Source organism: Chiloscyllium punctatum, chromosome 10, assembly GCF_047496795.1.
Source record: "Chiloscyllium punctatum isolate Juve2018m chromosome 10, sChiPun1.3, whole genome shotgun sequence".
Taxonomy (NCBI): domain Eukaryota; kingdom Metazoa; phylum Chordata; class Chondrichthyes; order Orectolobiformes; family Hemiscylliidae; genus Chiloscyllium; species Chiloscyllium punctatum.
Genome location: NC_092748.1, coordinates 19,090,738 through 19,115,028, shown reverse-complemented (window position 1 = coordinate 19,115,028; position 24,291 = coordinate 19,090,738). Strand labels below are relative to the sequence as shown.

The window sequence follows — 24,291 nt, the reverse complement described above, 5'->3', positions numbered from 1 at the left end:
TAAAAATTTACAAGTGGAGAAATTAATGGGACTGAAAGTTGACAAATCCAGACTACTAAGAGACATGCCAAGAGATAGTGAATGCACTGATGATCATCTTTCAAATTTCAGTTGCACAGTTCCATTAATTCTGCTATGGTATCTACAGACTAGAAGATTGGAAATATAACCCCACTAATTAATAAGGCGAGAAAGAGAAAGCAAGGAACTACTGACATCCTACAACCTACATAGAAACACAGGAGCTGAAGTAGACCATTCAGCCCATAAAGCTTGTTCTGCCATTCTCAATGTTAATTAATCATCCAACTCATCGCGATATATTCCTGCGCCATGCCGATATCACTAAATAAAATGCATAGCTAGAAATCTATCATTCTCTGTGTTAAACTTACTTAACGCTGAGTATCCAAAGTCACCTGAATTAGAGAAATTAACCCAGCCTCAGTAGGAGGGAAATACTATACTCTACTATAAAGGATGTCATTATTGGATATTCAGAAAACAATTGTCCAATTGGGTAGAGTAACATGGATTTATGAAGGGGAGATCATGTTTGAGAAATTTGATTCGTTTGAGAAAATTACTAGCAGAGTCAACAAGGAGAATTCAGTTAAAGTGGTGTACTTGGATTTTAACAAGGCTTTTGATAAAATCCTATACAGGCTGTTAGTAATCAAAATGAAAGTGCATGTGACTAGGGCTAAAACAGTGGCATGGATTGAGGATTTATTAATAGAGAATAGGACTAAATGGATTATTTTCAATTTGGTTGAGTGTAACCACTGTGTTACTTCAAGGATCACTGCATGAGCCCCAACTGTTCATTATCCATATAAATGATCCGTATTTGGAAATCAATCATAATATTTAAAGTCTACAGATGATGTAAAACTTGATGGGAATGAGGGCTGTTAAGAGGATGTAAAAGGGGTACAGATAGGCTGAGTGAGTGGTCAAGAGTATGGCAAATGGAATGGAATGTGGCTAATTGTAAGGTTATCTACTTTGGTACGAGAAATCAATGTACAAAGTATTTCTTACATGGTGAGAGATTATAAAGTGGTGATGTCTGAAGGGACACTGTGTTCTTGTTCATAAGTCATTAAAAGCTACCATGCACACAGAGTGAGCAATTTGGAAGGCAAACAGTATGTTCGTAAGAAAATTTGAGTAGCGGAGCAAAGAGGTCTCATTTCAATTGTACAAATCGCTAGTGGATTCACAGTTAAAGTATTGGATGCAGTTCTGATCCTTCGGTCTAAGGAAGGCTATACTTGCCATAGAAGGAGTTCAGTGGAAGTTAACCAGAATTATTCTGAGAGGTGGGACTGCCCGATCAGGAAAGCCTCTATTCCCTGATTTTAAAAAAAACAAGAGGTTAACTTCAATAAAACTCATAAACTTCTTAAAGGGGTACACAGAATATTTGCAGAAATTGTATTTTCCCTTACTGTTTGACTGACAGCAGAGTGCCACAGACTCAGAATAAAAGACAAGCCATTTAGGACTGAGATGATGAGCTTCTTCATTTATGCAGTGAATCTTTGGATTTCTGTAATTCAGGGGACTTTGGATACTCAGTGTTAAATAAGCTTAAGGCAGAGAATGATAGATTTCTAGCTATGCATTTTATTTAGTGATATCGGTATGGCGCAGGAATATATCGTGATGAGTTGGATGATTAATTAACATTGAGAACGGCAGAACAAGCTTTATTGGCTGAATGGTCTACTTCAGCTTCTGCGTTTCTATTTAGATTGCACAGTCCCAAGACTGATGAATTGTATCAAACAGCATAGTCTTTAGATAGCCTTCATAACAGGCAAGCTACTGACCACACCCAATCAGCCCATGTTTACAAAGCTCAAAATGAAGTGTCCATTATTAGATTTGATTGTGATTGGACAACCTTTGTTAGAAATCCAGAGTGTATTAACAAATATGCTACCAACCAGTTTACATTTATGTTACATAAATTAATACAAATGGCCCTTTTTATGAACAATAAGAGTTTGTAGATGTATTGTGCTTGTTTCAAATTAACAAAACTGGACACAACTAATTTCTGGTTCATTCCTCAGGGCAATGCACAAGAGTCTATCTGTGAATGAATCCGGATGTTGATGTTGGCTGCGGGGGGGCCAGGATTTGGGACGTCTGGTTAAGGCAGAACAGGAACCTGCAGCAGGATAGGTGAAATCCAATAACTGCTGTCCATGTGGATATTTATGGCATAGGCAGGACAAAGTAGGAGGCTCTGTATCGTAAGCATGAGTAGTGAGGAGTCAAATTAAGTAGCAGAATGCAGTGATCATAATCTCTAGATTTTAGCTCATCAATATTTAAATTGGCATAAGACAAAACAGATTTGAGAGATAAATGCATGGCTCATAAAGTAATCTGGGAGAAGTGGGTCCAAGTTCATAAGCACTGGCACTGTTACTCGGGAAAGTGGCATCTGATCAGATGGTTTGCTAGGGCCAGTGTTCTTGCAAGCTGCATAACTAGACATGCAAAGAGGATTATAGGATTATATATTGACGCGTCAGGGAAAGGAATCAAATTTGGGAAGAAGTGGTAAATTGAAGAGTAGAAAAGAAAAAGGTATTAATATAGGATATGATAAAAACAGGGTAACAGGAAGAGATAGAGAGCACCAATCTAAAAGTCAACCAATGGACAAGAAAAGAATTAAGAAAACCTAATAAATGATAAAAGTAAAGACTCTGCATCTGAATGCACAAAGCATTCAATGCAAGACAAATGAACTGAAAGTGCCATAAGAAATAAATATGATCTGATAGTGACTACAGAAGCATGGTTGTTATCACATAGATTGGGGCTTGAACCTTGAAGGGTACAGGATGTAATACAGGCAGTTCTCTGATAACTCACATTCTGGCAACACAAATTGCTTATAACGTTGCTGAGGAATTAAGGAATTAATTTCTTCCGTTCGCAACAGAGTGATTCAAGTCCTTCGTTCTGCGCATGCGACGATGTCCATGCTGAAGTGTTCAAGCCATTCTGCACATGCGCCAATGTCAGTGCCTGACTTTGTGCCATTCTGTGCGTGTGCCAATGTCAGCTGCCAACAGAGCAGCATTCTGTGAGAGGTACGATACATTGAGCAGCTTCATGTGAAAGGTACACTACTCCTAGATTATCCCTTTTTTTGAAAAAATGGAGAGGCATAGAGGCAAGAATATAAGCAAGAAGTGTTCTGGTGATACAATTCCAGGTGGTGAATGCAAAAGAAAGGCTTTAACACTGGAAGAGAAGCTGGATATTGTAAAGTGTTTTGAGCGTAAGGAGAGAATATGCGATATAGCTCGCTTAACAGAAATGAGGGAGTCCATCTTACGCACCATGACCCTCTGCCCTGCATTAATAATATTTTTTTAAATGTACTGTGTCAAATTTACTTTTGTTTCATTGACAAATCTGCTTTATATCTTCATTCAGGCTGTGCTATACTTTGTGTTAGACTTTTAAGTGATTTTTGAGTGATTATGAGTGATTTTTTTGCTGATCTGCTCCTAACCCCATTTTTCCGATAGTTCCCATTATTTCTATCAAGCAATTTTCTATTAAGTGAGGTTTCGCTTGAATGAATCTATGGCATTATAGAAGAACTATGTGTAGTACAATAAAGAAGGATAACCAAAGCTCAGGAAAGCAGAATGAAGAACTGGGTGGGTAGAGATGACAAATGATAAAGACAAGACACTCATGGTAGTGGTGTACAGGGCACCTAACAGTACTCAAACAGTAGGGTGAAACATATAGGAAGAAACAATAGGATCTTGACAGAATGGCAAGATAACAATAATGGGAGATTTTAATGAATTGGAAAAACAAATCAGCTAGGCAAATATAGTCTCAATGAGAAATTCATAGAATGTTTTTGGGACTGTTTCTATCCTTCCAGAACATTATGGTCTGAAGCTGACCAGAGATCAGACTATACTCGACTTGATATTATGCAATGAGAAAGTATTAAATAATAATCTCACACTTAAAGTGCACCTAAGTACCAGCAGCTAGAATATGACTGAATTTTACATACAGTCTGAGTGAGGGAGGAATATGTCTGAGACTATTTTCTAAAATTTAAATAAGGGCAATTACGAGGGTTATGCAAACAGTGTGAATTGACAAATTAAAGGAAAGGTTATTAGAGATGTAGTGGTAGATCTTTAAGGGAATATTTCTGAATACAAAGAATACATAAATTACAAAAATTGAGAAAATTTCCAAGGGATGGACTGACCATCTGTCATTAACTAGACACATGAAAGGTAACAACTTAAAGAAAAAGTATATATTTCTGCAAATACAGATGGCAGGTCAGAACAGTGGACAGAATACAAATAACGACAAGTAATAAGCAAAGAGTTTAAAACATTAAGAAATGACTTGATTGAACATAAGTAAGGTGTCTTGGCAGGATGGATGTAGAGAGGATGTTTTCCCTTTTGGGGGAATCAAGAACAAGGCATCACTCTTTAAAAATCAGAGGTCATCCATTTAAAACAGAGAGACATTTTTTTTTATTTCGCAGAATGTCTTCGGAACTCTTTTCCTGAAAAGGAACACTTTTAAGTTAGAGTTGGATAAATTCTTGTTAAACAAGTACGTGAAAGTTATCAGGGTAGATGGAAATGTGGATTTGAGGTTAGAATCAGATCAACTATGATCTTATTAAATGGCAAAGCATGCTTGAAGGATTTAATGGCCTACTCCTACCCCCACTTTCTATGCTTGTATGTAGCCACCCTGATTTAAGTTAATTGTTAGTTATCATCTATCTGGTGCATTCTCCATGGCAAGAGATCTACCAAACAGGGGCTAATTGATAACCAATCACCAGTCTCTTCTCATATCAGATAAAATGTCTTGTGAGATAAAAAGTTTTGACAAAATATGTCTTTAAACACTGCATGGTTAACAAAAGACCTGGATTTGTGCAGTACCATACATGAACTCAGAAGTCCAAAAACAACTGAATAGCAAATTAGGTAGTTTTAGGTAAAGTTACTGTTTTAATATAGAAAACAGGGCAGATAATTTACACACAAATAAAAATATTATGTTGGCAAGATAATAGGCTAAAGATTTTTGTGAGCTGATATTTGGAGCAGAATTTGCAATTTATGACTATCCTGTGCTCAAACAAAATTAGATTAGATTGCCTACAGTGTGGAAACAGGCCCTTTGGCCCAACAAGTCCACACCGACCCTCCGAAGAGCAACCTGCCCAGACCCCTATATTTATCACTGACTAGGCACCCAACACTATGGGCAATTTAGCATGACCAATTCACCTGACCTGCACATCTTTGGATTGTGGGAGGAAATCGAAGTACCCGGAGGAAACCCATGCAGACACAGGGAGAATATGCAAACTCCACACAGCCAGTTGCCCAAGGTGGGAATTGAACCAGTGTCCCTGGCGCTGTGAGGCAGCAGTGCTAACCACTGAGCCACTGTGCCACCCCAAATGAAGTAGATAGAATGCAATCTTCAGATTGGCTCCTCCTCACCATATTTGTGACATGACAAAGTTTTTTTCCTGGGGTGGGGGAGTCCAGACTGGAGGGCATATGTTTCGGGTGAAAGGGGAAAGATATAAAAGGGAACTAAGAGGCAACTTGTTCACGCAGAGGGTGGTGCATGTATGGAATGAGCTGCCAGAGAAGTGGTGAAGGCCGGTACAAATGCAGCATTTAAAAGGCATTTGGACGGTTATATGAATAGGAACGAGTTAGAGGGATATAGGTAAAGTGCAGGCAAATGGGACTAGATTAGGTTAGGATATCTGGTCGACATGGATGAGTTGGACCGAAGGGTCTGTTTCTGTGCTTTACATCTCTATGAATCTATGCTGCTGACACATTGTACACTTAGCAAGACTCCAAGTATGTGTGAGTAGTGCAAGAATTTTGAACTTTTTAAAGCTAGCCTTCATATCTTAAAATGAAGGTGCATTCTGGCTGCACAAATTGGTAGAATCACCTTCAGAAATATTTCGGAGAAGGATTAAAGACCAATAGAACAATAGTTCATCTCTCCCCTCACATACTTACCATTGCTGCAAAACTTTCAGCCACATTGCAGCTTCCACACAAATCCAGCTATCACAGTACATCACTTCAACAAACTGCAGCACTCTAACTGACACTCTTCCCTCTCTCAGGGCTAGGTGGCACATAACAGGAAATGATGGTAGAAGGTGGGGAGGCTGACACGCAATGTCTGCATTTTAAGAGACCTTTGGAAGAGAGAGTTATACAAGTTATTGGTCCGACAATGACTGAGGTTATTGTAAATTGGTGTCATTGCAAAATTCTGCCTTAAGCACTTTCTCTTTTTGCCACTTTACCCTTATCATATGATCTGGCATGAAGTACAAATCAGTACAGGAATCCTGATGAAGGGCTTATGCCTGAAACGTTGACTCTCCTGCTCCTCGGATGCTGCCTGACTGGCTGTACTTTTCCAGCACCACGCTTTTCGACACGATCCAGGACACAGATAGCACTACTAGCTCACAGCCAGTGGTGCTTTTCCAGCACTACACTTTCAGACCATAACCTGTGTTGCCTGATTTAACTTTAGCCACCCCAATGTAACACCAGTACCTCCACATTATGGATGATTTCAGAAATCCACAAACTGCCATCTCTCTAGCTAATGCAACCTGAGGCTGAGGAGTGCAAGCATGTCTGATGAAATGTACAAACACCTGCAGTCAGCAGCTATGATATGGACATTGCTCGTTATTTCGAGGATAGTAAGGTGAAAAAAAATCAGCACATGGTGAGTAATAGGCATAAGTGGGCTGCGACTGAGCAAACATAAAATTAAATTGAATACACCAGGCTTCCAGAGGATGAGCGTGGGTTCTGTTGCTGAAAACCGTGATGAGTATCTGCATGAGTGACAGTCTACTTGCACCCAAGAATCTAGACACTATCCAGGACACAGGGAGAAAGTGAGGACTGCAGATGTTGGAGGTCAGAGTCAAAAATTGTGGTGCCGGAAAAGCACAGCTGGTCAGGCAGCATTAGAGGAGCAGGACAGTCAATGTTTCAAGCATAAGCTCAAACGTTCCTCATGAAGAGCTTATGCTTTGAAATGTCGCCTCTCCTACTGCTCGGATGCTGCCTGACCAGCTGTACTTTTCCAGCACCCACTTTTCGACACTATCCAGGACACAGATAGCACTACTAGCTCACAGTGCCAGTGACCTGGGTTCAATTCCAGCCTTGGGTGACTGTCTGTTTTGAGTTTGCACATTCTCCCTGTGTCTGTTTGTATTTCTGTCGGGTTCTCCAATTTCCTCCCACAGTCCAAAGATGTGCAGATTATGTGGATTGGCCATGCTAGGGATGTGAAAATTAAGTGGGTTAGCCACGGTAAATGTGGGGTTATGGGAATGGTGGTGGGGGGAGCTGGGTCTGGGTGGAATGCTGTTCAGAGGGTCAAGTACAAACTTGATGGGCCTAATGGCCTCTTTCTGTACTATTTGAATTCTATGATAAGGTCGCCTGTTTGACTGTATGGCACCTTAAACATTCACATCCTGTACCATTGTTACAGTGGAAGTTGTGCGTGCCATCTCCAACAGACAAAACAATAACTAACCAACTATCCCCCAACAGCACCTGTTACAACAAGGACCTCTACTACTTATAAGGAAAGGAGCAACAGACGCAAGGGAACACCATACCAACAAGCTGCCTGCATACTATCCTGACATGGGAACTATATTTTTGTTACTTGACTGTGGTTAAGTCAAAAACCTGGAACCTCTATACACTCTGCCAGCTGCAATGGCTCAAGTAGCCAGTTCACCACTACCTTCTCAAAATCAATTTGCAATGGTTAAATGCTGGCCTTACCATCCTATGCCCAAATAATAATGTTAAACGTTTGATGAGGTTTCTAAACAATTAAAATCGATATTAGTTAATCCAATATTTAATTCAAGTTTATGTGTGAGTGAGGCAAGTACTTTATCAGTGTGTTAAACAGTTATGCATTAACCTATCATTTCAAATGTATACTCTGAATGAAATGTACAAATAATGCAAACGTCTGCAAGGTCATTAAAATCTTGGGGAATTCACCAATGCTTCTAATAGACAAGATAAAGTATTATAAAATGAGTTGATGAATCTCCTAAGGCCTTTCTGACTTCAATGCCTCCCTGCATTATGATTTGATTAAACAGTCTATGTAGTGATAGCAGTGTACACATGGCAATTATCTGAAGATGAAAGATGAAAAAAATATTAGCAGAAGTGTTCTTGTGGGGAAAACATATACTAATAATAACTTGCTTTCTCAGTTAAATGAAATACAAGTTTAAACACATTACCAGGAGTGAGTATGTACTTGGTTATAGAATACTATTAGTAGATGTTTACTCTACTGAGTAAAATGAGACTTCCCTAGGGACCTAATCAGCAACTATATAATTATTGTTAGAAGAAAGTGTAGAAACCTTTCTACCCATATAGAGGGTAAAATCTTATTCTGCTCGCAGCATTTGGAAGAAAGCCAGGCAGAGGAAATTCATTAATTGGATAGAGGACAAAATTCAGCAGGATGATTTTTTACAGTAAAGTTTTCTGAATTTTAAAAGTGAGCGAGCTTCCCAATGGCAAGTATCAGAAAGCCCTTTAGCATCTCACTAAGGTTCAAAGGCCAGCCCATCAGAATCAAGTGCCCCTTCTCAATTAAGTTCTCCACAATCAAAACATACATATTTTCAGATAACTGACTGCAGATGTACACCTACTGAGGTAGACTTCTTCACGGATTTCAGAGTAAGTCGTTGCTACTTTGCCCATCTAATTGTACATTTTAACAACTAATGTTTTTTGTTTCAGTTCTGGTGTTGGCGTTCCAAGCTGAGGAAAAATTTCACAAGGGCTGGAAGATCACCAAGGAAGGAGGGACTGCTTGAAGGAGGGAGTATGTCAGAGAAGGACGGAACATGTCAGGGAAGGATGGAGTGAAGAGTGCACAAGGGAGGAGGGAGAGTTTCTGGCATGGGTAGGAGATTGTCTGGGAAAGGTGGTCACAGGAAGGTAGAAAGGTAAACAAGACATGCATGTGTTTATTATGTTATGGGTGGAGAAGGGAACATCTTGGCTTGGATATAAAGGTCATGGTTAGTTCAATCCTGGGGTATAAATGAAGGTTAGGACATAAAGGGTATTGTCACAAAAAAGGATTGAAAAAAGTTGGGTGTTGGATATAGTTGTTTGGCAGTTGAGGTTATGGATAGACTTTGAACTGTTTCATGAGGGAAGTTATATATAAAAAAAAATCAGGCTGTAAGTGGCCTTGAGAACACGATGGTCAGGACCCAAATAGGATGAGTACATTGACAGGGCTCTGTGATAGGGATATTGAAAGAGTAACAAGGTCAATTCATACAAGGTGGAGTCAATGGCAATAAGGGAGAAGTTCAAGGGTAGCGGATTAGAGGAATGATAAGTGGTGGGAAGATTTTTGGCAGCAATTAATTTGCACTTGAAGAAAAAGGGATTAAAGAGGAATAGTCAGCTTGGTTTTGAAAGGGAAGGTCAGTCCTGACTAATTTCATTGAATGTTTGAAGAGGTAACCAGGTATGTGGGTGAGGGCAATACACTTTGGGGTAGTCTACTTAGACTATTTATGCAATTGGCTGAATGGTAGGAAACAGAGCTGGTGGTTGAGGGGTCTTTTTGTGACTGGAAGCCTGTGATCAGTGGAATACGCTAGGATCAGCATGGGGCCTTTGCTGTTTGTGGTAAAGAATAAATGATTCAAACTTGAATGTAGGAAGTTGATCTGTAAGTTTGGTGATGATTCGAAAATTGGTGAGGTGGCAAACAGTGAGGATAGCTTTAGATTACAGGAGAATAGAGAGGCTGATCAGATGGGCGATTAGTGGCAGTGGAATTGAATCCAGATAAATGTCCAGTGATACACTTCAGCAGAACAAAAAGGCAAGGGAATACATGATGAAGGTAGTACCTGGAAAAAACAAAGGATCAGATGGACCTTGGTGTACACATCCACTGGTCCATTAATGTAGCAGGGCAAGTGGATAAAGTGGTGAAGAAGACATTTAGGTTTTTGTCTTTATTAGCCAAGGCATAGAGGTTTAAGAGTAGAGAAGTGATGCTGGAACTGTGTAAAATGTTGGTTAGGCCACAGCTAGAGTACTGAATGAGTGTACTAGGTGTTGAAGAGTGCAGAGCGGTGGACATGATCTATGTGGACTTCAGTAAGGTGCTTGACAAGGTTCCTCATGGCAGATTGGTTAGCAAGGTTAGATCACATGGAATATAGGGAGAACTGGCTACTTGGATATAGAACTGGCTTGATGATAGAAAACAGAGGGTGGAGGGTTGCCTTTCAGACTGGAGGCCTGTGACCAGTGGTGTCCACAAGGATTGTGCTGGGTCCGCTGCTTTTCATCATTTATATAAATGATTTAGATGTGAACGCAGGAGATGTAGTTAGTAAGTTTGCAGATAGCACCAAAATTGGAGGTGTAGTGGACAGCAAAGAAGGTTACCTCAGAGTACAATGGGATCTTTAACAGACAGGCCAATGGACCGAGGAGTGGCAGTTAGAGTTTAATTTAGATAAATATGTGGTGCTGAATTTTGGGAAGGCAAATAAGGGCAGGACTTACAGACTAATGGTAAGGTTCTAGGGAGTGTTACTGAACAAAGAGACCTTGGAGTGCAGGTTCATAGTTCTTTGTAAGTGGAGTTGGAGGTCGATAGGACAGTGAAGAAGGCATTTGGTGTGCTTGCCTTTATTAGTCCGTGCACTGAGTATAGGAGTACAATTACAATACTGAAAAGGCACCTGGATGGGTGTATGAATATGAAGCGTTTAAAGGGATTTGGGCTAAGTGCTGGCAAATGGGACTAGATTTGTTTGGAATATCTGATTGGCATGATTGAGTTGGATTGTCTGTTTCTGTGCTGTACATCTCTATGTCTCTATAAAATGTAGTTCGTGATTCCATATTATAGGAGCAATGCAATTACACTGGACTGGATGCTGAGAAAATTTACCAGGATGTTTCCTGGGCTGGACAGTATTAGTTATGAAGAGAGATTGGATAGACTGGGATTGTTTTCCTTGGAGCATAGGAGACTGAGGGGTGGCATGACATTGATGCACAAAATTATGAGGGGTATAGATAGAGTGGACAGGAAGAAATGAATCCCCTTGGTGGAGGGGTCTATGATCACCAGGGAGCATGGATTTAAGGTAAAGGCATGAGGTTTAGGGGAAACATTTTTCAACTAGACAATGTTGGGAATCTGCAACTCAATGCCTGCGAGGGTGGTAAATGCAGAAACCATCTTAACATTTAAGAATTATTTAGATGTACACTTGCAATACCAGGGTATGTAAGGCTATGGGCCAAGTGCTGGAAAATGGAATTAGAATATAAGGTGGCTGTTTTTAACTGGTGGAGAATTGTTGGGATGAAGAGCCTTTTTTGGTGTTGCAGCATAAATAAAGGATAATGGGGAGATCTTGGTGAGTGACAATGGCAGGGTTGTATGTGTTGGCATAAAATACATATGCCATCCATTTCAAAAGCACGTAACTTTCTTCATAGGCACTGGCAAAAGATAACACGCAAAGCAGGAGGAAGTTCCTTTTGGTTGGGTGAGGTTAATGCTTTAAACTTCTGACTAAAGGGATAGCCCATTAATCATGTAGGTAATGGAAGCATGCTCAATTGAGTTTTCATCTCCATGGTCCAATGTCCAAGCAATCAACATTTCTCTAAGACACGAGTTATAATCCAGTGAGGTCCCATCAAATTTGGGAATGACATTACAGCGTGGGCTGATTAGTAACTCAGGATGTTTGAAGTATGGAGGAAGGCCTTGGAGAAAGTTGCAGCTGAAAGCTTGAAATGTCCAGATGGTATCAGGAAACAATTTCTAGGACTGGAATCTCAGATTCCTGGCTGATATTTGAAAGTGACACAGGGTTAAGTGGCAGCACTTTTATGGTGCAGCAAGGCTAGTACAATATTAATTAGAGGTCACTGGAGTAAAGTCAAATACTGTATGAGGGATGGTGCAGGGAAATGCTTTCATTACCCAGATCAGTGTGAATTGTCTCAAACCAAATGAATATACTTCAAAGAGGTCTCCTCTATGTCTCCTCAGGATAGACTACATGAAGTTAGATGAGGAAGTAGAAAGGGAGGACATAAACACAGAACACTGAAGGAACTCAGCAGCTCGGTGGAGAGAAAAACAGAGTTAATGTTTTTAGTCTGATAAGATTCTTCTTCACTTTTTTTCCCCTGGTGCCTCAGCAGAGCATAAAGTTACAGGTAAGCCATCATTCAATGCTGAGATCTGGGATAGATATCTAAGTATGACTAAACTGAGAGAGTAGAAAGTGCTGACGATGGAGACAAAGTAAAGTTGATACAGCAAATGGAAAACTGCGGTGTGAAGTGAAAAGCAGGTGTTCTTAAGGAGTAGGGAGTCACAGAGATGTACAACACGGAAACAAAATCTTCTGTCCAACTTGTTCATGCTGACCAGATATGCTAATCTAGTTCCATTTGGCAGCACTTGGTCCATATTCTGCTAAACCCTTCCTATTCATATACCCATCCAGATGCCTTTTAAATGTTGAAATTGTACCAGCCTCTACCACTTCCTCTGGCAGCTCACTCTATACATGCACCACCCTCTGCATGAAAAAGTTGTTCCTTAGGTCCCTTTTACATTTTTCCCCCCTTACCCTAAACCTACGCCCTCTAGTTATGGACTCCCCCACTCCAGGGAAAAGACCCTTGTCTACTTATCCTATCCATGCCCCTCATGATTTCATAATCCTGTACAAAGGTCACCCCTCAGCCTCTGATGCTCCAGGGAAAACAGCCCCAACTTATTCAGCCTCTCCCCATAGCTCAAATCCTCCAACCCTGGCAATATCCTTGTAAATCTTTTCTGAACCTTTTCAAATTTCACAACATCCTTCCGAGAGGAAGGAGTCCAGAACTGCACACAATGGTCCAAAAGTGGCCTAACCAATGTCCTCTACAGCCGCATCATGACCTCCCAACTCTGAAACTCAATGCTCTGACCAATAAAGGAAAGCATACTAAATGCCTTCCTCACTATCCTGTCTACCTGCGGCTCTACTTTAAAGGATGTATGAACCTGCACTCCAAGGTCTCTGTTCAGCAACACTCCCCAGGATCTTACCATTAAGGGTATGAGTTCTGGTCTAATATGCCTTTCCAGCACCTCACATTTTGTATTCTGCACACTTGTTAGAAGATAGTACTCTGCAGATGCAAAAATGCTGACATTTTCTGAAGATAACTCACAAAGTATTTATCTGAACAAGATCAGGCCACAGCAGTGGGAATAAATTGAAAAGCAAAGACGTTTTTCTCATATTTATTATGTCACTGTTGTATCTGAATAGACGTTGAGCACATTTATCAGCAAATTTGATTTCATATGATCTTCCTCAGTTATCTTGAAGCACCATTCACTTGAATTTGTGGATAGTCCCCCAAAAATTTGACTTAGCATGATTTTAATTGTAAAAGAAGCAACATAGGTACCTTCATTTGAACATGAAGCAATGCAGAAGGTGCCTTAAAATATCCTGTGAAATGGATGCATAAATATGCCAATTGTTGAAAGATGTCCTCAGCTGTAAGGACTAAACCATAATCTCATTTTGGTGGTCTCTTTGCCCATGGCTCATTCTAGGGCTATCCAAGGGACCTTTGTGGGATATTGCAGCCACCCATTTACAGATGCATCAAGGAGGTCACAAATGCTTTCATCAAAGCGCTCATGAATTTGTGAAGTTCCATGAAGATCCAGGGAGTCAGGAAGGCAGAGCTTTGGGATTTGCTGCAATAATAGGATTCCCAGAGGTACAAGGGACTATTGAATGGGCGCATGCAACCAATAGAGATCCCTGGGATAAATCAGCTGACTTCATCAACAGAAAGATTTCCCATGAATGTTCAACTAACATGTGTTCGCAACAGACAAATCATCCAGTTCGATAATGCAACACGGAGTTCTCATGATGCTTACACTCTCAAGAACTCACAAGGTACAAGTATTTGATGCACTCGGCAGATTGGTTGTTGGAAGGATACTCTCAGAAGAACTAGATACCACCAGTTAGGAAAGCACCATTGAGGAGAAATATAATGCTATATGTAATTACTCAAGGACTACAACTGAGAGGATGACAGGTCTATTGAAAATGAGATTTAGTTGTTTGAATCACTCAGATGGAGCACTTCAATGTTCTCCACAAGGAGTGACTAGTTTCATTCTTGAATGCTGTAGCTTGTACAATCTCACTCACCAAAGCGGGGAACAGGATGTTTTAGTGCTGAAAGAAATGGAGGATTAGATGTCTCCTTCAATAAGGGAGATAATAGTGGTGATAGGGAGCAAGATGTTCCCTATTGAGAAAGAACAGGAAAAACTCAGAACACTGGTGAGACAAGGCAGACAGGTCCATGATAATCTAATAGCTAACAGATTCCAAGCCAAAGTGAGATACTAATATTTCAGTTTTACAGCTTTCTTTTTCAATACCTTCTGGTTAGGAGGCTGTTGGTTTCTATCTGGGACAGACATTATGTTACTTCATTTACACTGACTTCTGTTGCCTTAAAGAAAATGACCTGTTTTACTTTAGTTCTACCGATGGTAAACCTCACCTGGGACAAACTAAGTTATTATGGTTCCAAAGGGATATCCCAAATTAAGGTCCTGGATGAAAAGAAATGAATTATCACCTCCTTCTTTATTCACTTATCTCCTCATTTGGTTTCAAATAAGGTCATTTAAAAATAATCCCTTCCTTATGGGTGCCACATGGATGACCAAGTCATGCTATGTTTTAACAGAAGCCAATGTAAAGAGGCTTTCTTCAGTAAACATAAGACTGAGTTGATCAGTTAGTAAATACAGAAGCACCAATGCAACACATGTACACATAGATTAGGAATAATTAGTAAACCTAAAAAAATGATAACTTTTACAAGATATACAGATTAGTCTCTCTGGGTCTCTTGTTACGACCAGACCAGGATGAAAAGCTCTTCACCAACTTCTTTATTTGCCACTTCTTCAATTAGTAAAGAATACATAATAGAATATTAATAATCAAACAATTTCAAGATTCTTGGCTGTTCAATCAGTTGAAATACTTCTGTCTTATTTTATTTTTATGGTGGTTAGCTAGCAATACTCAGAGCAAAACAGTTCTTCTATAGTTTTGGTCTCATCTGACCACATTGCTGGCTGGGTTGGCTTCTATCACTTAGGGAAAGAGAATCTTTTTACCTGTAGTACAGGGGTGACTAGTGGGTCATTCTTCAACTGTGGCCTTTACAGTGCACTGGCACTCAAAACCTAGGCTGGTACAAAAAAAACCTCAGTTCACTGGCATACTTTCTTCAAATAGCACATACAGTTCAAGGTTATAGTCAGTTTTTAATCTTATTTTGTACATAACTGGAAGGGCAGCACAAAAGAAATCTGGAACAACATACTGCTAAAGAAAAAAGATTTCGCCAATCCCCTCATTAACTCTTCCTGATGTGACGCTATTTCATTTCTGACAATCTACAGATGCAACATTCCATGAGTCCCACACTTTGCTACACAGCACAGATTTAACACTTTCAGTCTTTGTTTTTACTTCTAACATTCCTCTTTTAACTAATTAAACATGTCAGGGTTTGGATTTGTAGTCATAATACCCTGCATGTGTCAATCAGTAAAGAAATAGATCTTGTGGCAATAACATGCAACAGGACCTGCATAACATCGTGTAGTTCCACAGCATTGGGAGCTTGGCAGGAAATGCGATTGTGATTATAGCCCTTGACTCAAGCAAGCCAGAATACATTCTGCATTGGAAGCCATACACTATCTTAATTTGACCCAGAACACATGCCATCCTGATGTCTGTTCTAAATGGAAACAAGGTATTATTGAAATCCAATGTTCTTTCTGCCATTTTGAGATTCCATGCGTGCCAACTAATTGCGGAGTCGCTGCTGCGCACTGGCTTTGGAGGGCTGCACAGTGGCATGAAAAAAATTACAGGGATTATGGCTGAGAACTCGAAGGTAAACTTAGGAAAAATAAACAATAGTAGCCCATTTGGACTCTCGAGCATATTCTAGCATTCTCCTAAACCAAGACTGACCTTCTGATGTAACACCTTATTTCCTTACACTTTGGATATTTTTCTTTATTTTACCACATTTTGTAGTTAAGCATTCTCATTGTGCCTCCACTTTTTTTGGTGGGAAACTTCCAAACGCAGTTCCTGGAAGAAGTGTTCCCTGCACATTGTGGTATATTGGATGCTTCTTATTCTGATGCAATGTCTCCTGGCTTTGGAAATCCCTACCAGGGAAAACCATTATCACATTCCAATAGGGAAGATGCACCACAACTTTAAATTCACCAAACCATGTCATCGCACATATTAAGACTACACCAAACATATAAGTAATGCAACTGAACATATATTTACTGCAGTGAAAACTATTTCAATTGATTGAACAATCATGTCACTCATGTGTTCAACTGCTTTATTTTTCTTTGCTTATGGTAACATTTTGTGCAGCGTAAACTATCATAGCTAAAGTAGAGATAGCCTTCCAAAAGTTATGCTTATTAACTGCAATGAATTTGGCATCCATCTTCTGGGGCTAGCCCTTGAGGGCTCCAGCCTGCTGAGAGTCTGCTGCACAGATGCTGGAACACTTCTCTGGGCCTGACCTATTAGAGGTAATGAGATCACTGTCATAGACTCTGAAATGTCCTGAGATAAAATGTCCAGGATATGTAGCTGGGAACTCCTCCTTCCACCGGTGTACAAGAATGCATCCCTGATTCCTTGAAAAGTGGCACTTGGAGAGAGGTTGAATGCCTCATCTCTCATTTGCCTTACTTTAGATCCAATGCATTATGGCTACTGTAATGGAGTGCAGATCCAAGCCCATACCTAACAGCTTTTTGTGTCCTGCTGAACCTGGGTTTCCGAGACAGTTATAATCCTATATATGGAGATAAAAGTGATCACTCACAGCACCATGACATCAGACAAAAGTCAGAAGGCCTTCTCCATCTTTCACTCTAATTTGCAAATGGCCTTGGCAACTCTGTCTGATGTTCCATTGTCCATATTTCCATCTCCAACTCTTATTTCCAGAAAGTCATTTTTTGCACTGAGCTCTCTAAGGCAATAAGACCGTGTGGCACAGGAATAGAAATAGGCAATTCAAGACACCCATTCTGCTCTGCCATTAAATTAAATCATGGCTGATTTTATAATCAGTATGATTGTCATCATAGACCTGGTCTCCAGCAGTTTTACAAGCAAGTGTCAGAGAACTCAGCCATTATTCCTTCTGCCAGTTGTTAGCTGGCATCAGTGAAATGTTCATCATTTATGACCTAGAGCCGAATAGAGTCTAATTTATAACGTGCATCCATAGAAAAGGACATGTTGGTGGAAGATGCAGGTGAACACCATGTTGGTACGTTCTCTAAAGTGTGGGAGATATCAGTCTCTAAGGTAGTGGTGGAGATGGTACATGAGGAGGGCCTAGGTTGGAGATAGGGTAAGGCTGTCTCCTCTTTTTTTTCCATCCATTAATTGTTAGTACCTAGAATGCTGAAGAAAAAGTTTTAGCTGATGGTATGTGCACTCTCTTATCTAAACAGCCTAACTCTGCTGACCCATTTGACAATAGCAGAGTACAAGCACTCTCACTGGCCTATCTCTCCCTCAGTGCAGGCACAGTCAGATCTCCCACTTCCAGCTCTGTGGCCTCCTCCTCAAAAGGGTTGGTGATTTGAATATCTTCCATCCTTGGGCCAGTCTGAGCCCAGTCCCTCCTATTATGCAGACAGACAAAGCAAATAATTGAGTATCATCTCTATTGGTGCATTAGCACTTCATGAATATGCATACCAACACCAGCTCCTGAGTCTGCCCCAGTACATGAACAGGAACTGTACTGGGTTGCAACTCGTGGAAAACTGATAGCATGAGGTGATTGGCACAAATTCAGTACACATTTTCCATCTGGTGCTGAGGCTTACACATAATCCTCCTCTCTGATATCTCTCTGTATGGGCATGCTTAGACTGCATGATGGTCCTATTACTGTCACTTTGTGGTAACAGTATATTATACTTACCCTTGTGGAACATGGGGGATTGCTTGTAATTGAGTTGCTTTGGAGCCAGTTTCTTCTGTGGGTTCCAATGGCATTGGCCTCAGCTGCAACCTCTATCCATTATGCCTGGGCCTGGGAAGGCTTCCTGCTCTCACAACTGGGGAATAGGAAAAGGAGGAGGCATCATTGAACCATGCTGCCACTCAACACATCTGTGGCACATCCAGGGAGCATTATGTCCAACAACATAGGCTACAGTGATTGTCTACAGTGATTGTCTCTAGTTTGCAGAGAATGAATGGCTGTGCACATGCCCTTTGCTTGCACTTTTGACCCCAGAAGATTGCAGTCGTGATGATAACGTTCTTCCTGCCAAACTACAGGTGGTGATGTTACAGTCTAGTGATCTTGCGGAGGCTCAACGCCAACTCTTGGATATTTTGTCCTACCTTCCCCGGACCATGATCCCACACCCGAACATCGAGCCATTGTTGCCAGGACTGTCACCGGGTTGCTAACTCTGGAGATCTTCCCCTCCACTGCCTCCAACCTTACAGACTCCCAATCCCAGACAACCAGCTTATACCTCCTTCCGAAAATCCACAAACCAGATTGTTCCAGTAGGCCCATCATATCAGCCTGTTCCTGCCCTACCAAGCTCTTTTCCTTTTACTGCCACTTGTCCAGATCCTGCCCACCTACATCCATGATTCCTCTGACGCCCTCCACCATATTGACAATTTCCAGGTCCCTGGCCCTAACTGCCTCCTGCTCACCATGGATGTCCAATTCCCCAATTCCTCTAAACCTCCATTCCCCACTAGGATGGGTCTGAGAGCTCTCGGCTTCTTCATCGAAAAGTGGCCTGAACAATCCCCATCCACCAAGACTCTCCTCCGATTGGCTGAACCTATTCTCTCACTGAACAATTTCTGCTTTAATTCATCTTACTTCTGCCAAGTGAAAAGTAGTGGCTATTCTCACCTGCATGGATCCCAGTAATGCCTGCTTCATTATGGGGTGTGTGAAACAATTCTTGTTCCGGCCCTACATTTCCCCCTCCCACCATTTTTTTCTTGATACATCAATGACTACTTTGGTGCCACTTTATACACCCATCAGGACCCTAAAATATGTGACCATTTTACCTCTAATTTCCACCCCTCTATAACTTACACATCATCCATTTCCGACACTTCCTTTCCTTGACCTCTCGAATTCCATTTCATGGAATAAAACTGTCCACTGCCATCCACTACAAAGCAACTGACTCCCTTCATTATACTCTTCACTTGCAAGGATTCCATCCAATTCTCCCAATTCCTTTGCCTACATTATATCTGTTCAGTTGATGCCACCTTCAAAAACAGTGCTGCTGACCTGGCTTCCTCCTTCCCGAACCGTGGTTTCCAGGGCTCTCAACCACATCTAACCTATCACCTGAGCTTCTACCCTTGACCGTTCCTAGACACTAAACATTAACTTGCTCTCTCTTTGTGGATGCTGCCTGACCCAGTGTGATCTCCAGCATTTCTTGTTTTCAATTTAGGTTCTGCCATCCATATCATATATACATATCTAACAAGTTGAGGATTTGTGTATTGTATTCATGCAAGCAAACACACCCTGCCCCCAAGAGGAATTGATGGAAGTTTCCGCCTAGAGTACATGGAATAATCTTAAATTGTTGTACAATACTGTAAGCGACGGTTGAAATACTTAACAGCAGACAGCAATTGTAATCTTAGAGATGGTAAATTGAAACCAAATTAATAATGACAAATTTCTTCAATGAAAATGGAAGTATAAAACTGCTAATAAAACCACTGCAAAAAAAAGTCATTATTATTAATCCAACTGAAATAATCTTGTCCACAAACTCTGTTATAAATTTAAGTTTTCAAAAATTACATGATTAAATAGAGTGAAATCCGTTCTTTTAAAAATTCAAATGCTATTGTGCTACAGATTGGAAGGCATCAATGGCTCCAATCTCAAACTGTGTGAAGATAAATACATTAGATAGAAAGTGATCTTTTAAATATATTTTCAATGTGGATCATATTTGGAAAAAAAAAGCTTGTTTCTTTCTTCAAAATGGATGGGAAACAGAGCTGATGAAACAATAAAGTTTAAGTGGAGAAAAGTGTAAGGATGTAAGCGAGGAGGAAGTAGGATAACAAAAACAAGGAAATAAAAGAAAGGACAACATGAGCAAAGTATTCACTCATTTTTATGTTAAAAGTTAAATTTTATACATTTAGAAGGCAATTTTAACACAAACTGCCCATTCAAATACTGATAGGATTCGGTGCAATGTAGGTTTTAGACCCAATTTAATTTTACACCTTGATAAACTCATTGGACGGTAATATTTGACTTGGTGTAAAACTGGCACATCATTCAATCCCATTGGTTTTCCAAAGGTGAATTAAGTTAAAATGCAACCCTCAATAAATTAAGAATAAAACTATTTATCATGTTTGAGTAGCTTTATTACTGCAATATTCTTTATTGCAATGTTGCAGTATGTACATTGCAAAACAAACAAATCCAAACAGCAGAATCAAGAATACCCTGAACCTACCAGCAATCCAAAGGCTGTACATAATTGCCCAAAAAAATTCCCACTTCTGAACACAACATATTATTTCCTATCATAAGAGCCAACAGGCTAAAAAAGCCCAGTCTCTCACATGCTGATACTCCACATTACACCATTTCAGCAATAACAAATTAAAAGTCAAACTAAGCCATATAAATTCAAATGAGTTTTAGAATTACACAGCCACTGAAAATCCTACAAATTCATACTTCAGAATTAATACAGAAAACACAAGTATCATAAGACAACCACCTTCAACCATGCAATACATCAAACAGCACTATGCCTAAAAACAATATGGCTCTACACATCAAGAGTCAGGAAATGTTATACATAACTAATAGAGAAACAGAAACTAGAAATGATTACAATATATCATGCTCACTTTGACAGATTTTGCATCAGGTTTCTACAGTTAAAGAGGTACTTTCTTAAAAAGTAAAGTTTGTTTTGTAGGGTGCTTCGCGCTCTTTTTTACGAATTGAAAGTTGGGTAAATCCAGTTAATCTGGATATACAATACTTCACAACAATGTGGATCACTTGTATGTGATATAAAGATTTATTGGATAATATTATGCATGCTTGTTTAGTCAGGGAAGCATGGTGGGGGGGGGGGGGGGGGGAGGCGAGGGGGAGGTTTCCATTCCTGATAAGGTTGAAACTGTGTCTACAGACCTACAATGACCAAAGGTAGGCAGAAAGGCTGCAGTTCATATGTGAACTTACCAGAATGTGTCCTTAGGTGCCCAGTCAGTGCATCCCGCCTCCTGCAGGCATAGCTACAGAAAGGGCATTTGAAGGGTTTCTCTCCTGTATGCAACTTAATGTGCCTCAGTAGGTTTCCTTTTTGAGTAAATGAAGCACCACACTGGTTGCAGCGGAAGGGCCGTTCACCTGTAACACATAAAAGCAAGATAGCACACCTGTGGTCAACAGCAGAGTCCAAAAACCCAGGTGCATTACTATGGCAGACGTTGTTTCCATAGTAGCAGCTTTAAAGTCTTACCATTAATACATGTCCCAAAAAAAACTATAACTAGAAGAAGTAGCTTGAAGGAGCTGTTGAGTGAGTGGTGTGAGGGGAAATCTATCTAAAATACCTAGTTGAAATGACAGGCGATAAGATTTCCTCTAGGTTTAATGTGCAATAGAATCCAAAAAAAAAGTTCCCAAACAAGCAGACATGAAGCAAATAGAAAAACAATTTGTCCCCATGATCAATGAAACATTCTAGGTTAATGACTGTATCTGCTAATGTTAATTCAGCTGTCAATAATTGCAACTATACAATTGTGCTGAGATGTAATAGTATTGTTTAAAGACAACCAGATTTCCATCGTTACGGGCTACTCATTGCATGTCCCAACATCCCATGGGCCATATTTGAAAAGGTACAGTACAAAACTTCAAAGTGAACAATTACCTTTGGAAACTGTACCTCCTAAGCAAAATTACATGCTTCAAATAAAAATTAGTTTACTGTTATTTGAAATGTGATAGACATGGCCAACAGGTAGTTTGGATTTAAGCTAAATATATATGTTAAATATTGAAAGGTGATACACAATTATATTAATATGATTCTTTTCATTGGGCACTGATGTTGCAAGAGAATTTATTGATTCAGACTAACTGCCACTTATAATACTGATGGGCTACTGCAGCGACCATTTATTCAATCTTTCTGTGTGGACTCAGCAGTCACTGCGACCAGTGGTCATGACAACAGATTTCACACCTGGACCTACTACTACTACTACGACTGATGTTTCTACACCACACTCTCAAATCTAGCTACCCAGAACTGGCATTGTTTGAAACCTAAGACATCTTTTGATGTATCCTTACTTATTTGCAACTGTTTGCATTGGTGTAAAGAAGTGAGGGAAGGCACAAGAGAGTTATTATATGCAACACAATGAGAAGTGAATTAGTATCACCAGCAACATGGCCATTAACCTAAACTGTTTGATAGTCCTGCCGATTGGTTTCCTGCGCTCTCTGTTCATTGACCTGAGGCATTCCAATTAGAATTAAAACTTTTTTTTGAAAGGCATTCAAGTCTGAGGCTGCTGGATTTGAGAGGGTGAACCTGTAACAATGTAAAAGTTAAAAACACACGTTGCTTAAATAAAAACACAACAACATAGTAGTTAATTATGCCAAATGAAATGTAAAACACTGCATTGCAGACATGACTTAATAGTCTACTATTTGAAAGTTATTACTACCAGTGGACAAAATGTTGATTTCTGACATGCCCCTAGAAGCCCAATTTTCAAGTCATCATAACCTCTTCATCCAGGGAACTGCACCTTCATCCATTCAATTGCAATGCAAGTAAATAACTTTTAACTCAAATCAGAACCAGTAAATCATCATTTCAAATTTACTCAAAGTTATGTTTGATTCCCAGCCTCAGCATTTAAAATGATTAATTATTCTTGCGTTCCTTTGGATTATCTGCTATTGATGACTTTTCTCAATCCCATTGACTACAATCATTCATGTTATGTAGTGTCAAGAATGCTATGCCTAAAGGCAGCTCTTTGACTAACTGTCTGCTGATGTTTCATCCTAAACCATTTTCTTGTTAGTGTTTGTAAATGGTGGTTTGCCATTTGCATTCTCAGGGTCATTGCAAAGAAGTGGGTCCCTAGACTTCTGTACGAATACCATTTTACTAGTTCTGATTTGATTTGTAACCAAATGGTTGAACATGTCAATTTGTCATTAAATGTTGAAAAGAACTGGAGTTTATGTTTAAAGGAACAAAACCGAGAAGGAACGAGGTTATGCTACGAAGAGGTTTTGTACAAACTTTAGTTGAATTATTTTTAATTAAGAGTACCGTGTAGACCTTATCTCCAAAATACACAAAGTTTCTGGCAGCATTAAAGAAGGTAAGAATTCCATTTACGAAGATTCCAGAAATGAAAGGCAATAGCTAAATTAAAGAAAAACACTGAGCAGCCTGGAGATTTTATCTCCAGGAAAAGAAGACCAAGAGGTGACTGAACAGATAATTTTGAAAATCTAAAAGATATGAATGTGATAGTCTTAGAGATGGTGTTTCCAGAAATAAAGATTATAGAAAGAAGAGGGCAACTAATAAATCTGGGAGGGAGTTCAAGAAATACATCTTTGCTGAGACAGTGGTTAAAATGTGCAACTTGCTATTGCGTAAAGTATTTGAAGTGACTTACATAGGTACTTTTAAGGGAGGAGCTAGATAAATACAAGTGAGAGAAATGCACAGAAGTGTGTGATGACAAGGTTACATGAAATGGGTTGGGGGTGGATTTGTATGGAGCATAAACACTAGTCACTTGGGCAGCGTTCAGACATCATTACGTTTTAGCAAAGATCTTGCTCTTCGTAAAATATTAATTGTAGACTTGGCTTGAATATTCAATGATACAGTTAATAC

General features: G+C 39.9%; 1 protein-coding gene across 13 annotated transcripts in view; it reads right to left on the bottom strand.

Annotated features, from left to right (window-relative positions):
- The window catches only part of LOC140481931 (zinc finger protein Helios-like), a 239,411-nt gene that overhangs the window by 52,235 nt on the left and 162,885 nt on the right, over window positions 1-24,291 (bottom strand). For all 13 annotated transcript variants that reach the window (XM_072578632.1, XM_072578625.1, XM_072578624.1 and 10 more), the window contains one exon: window positions 21,588-21,755. In XM_072578632.1, coding sequence (XP_072434733.1) covers window positions 21,588-21,755 — 168 coding nt within the window. The remainder of the gene's footprint in view (window positions 1-21,587; window positions 21,756-24,291) is intronic.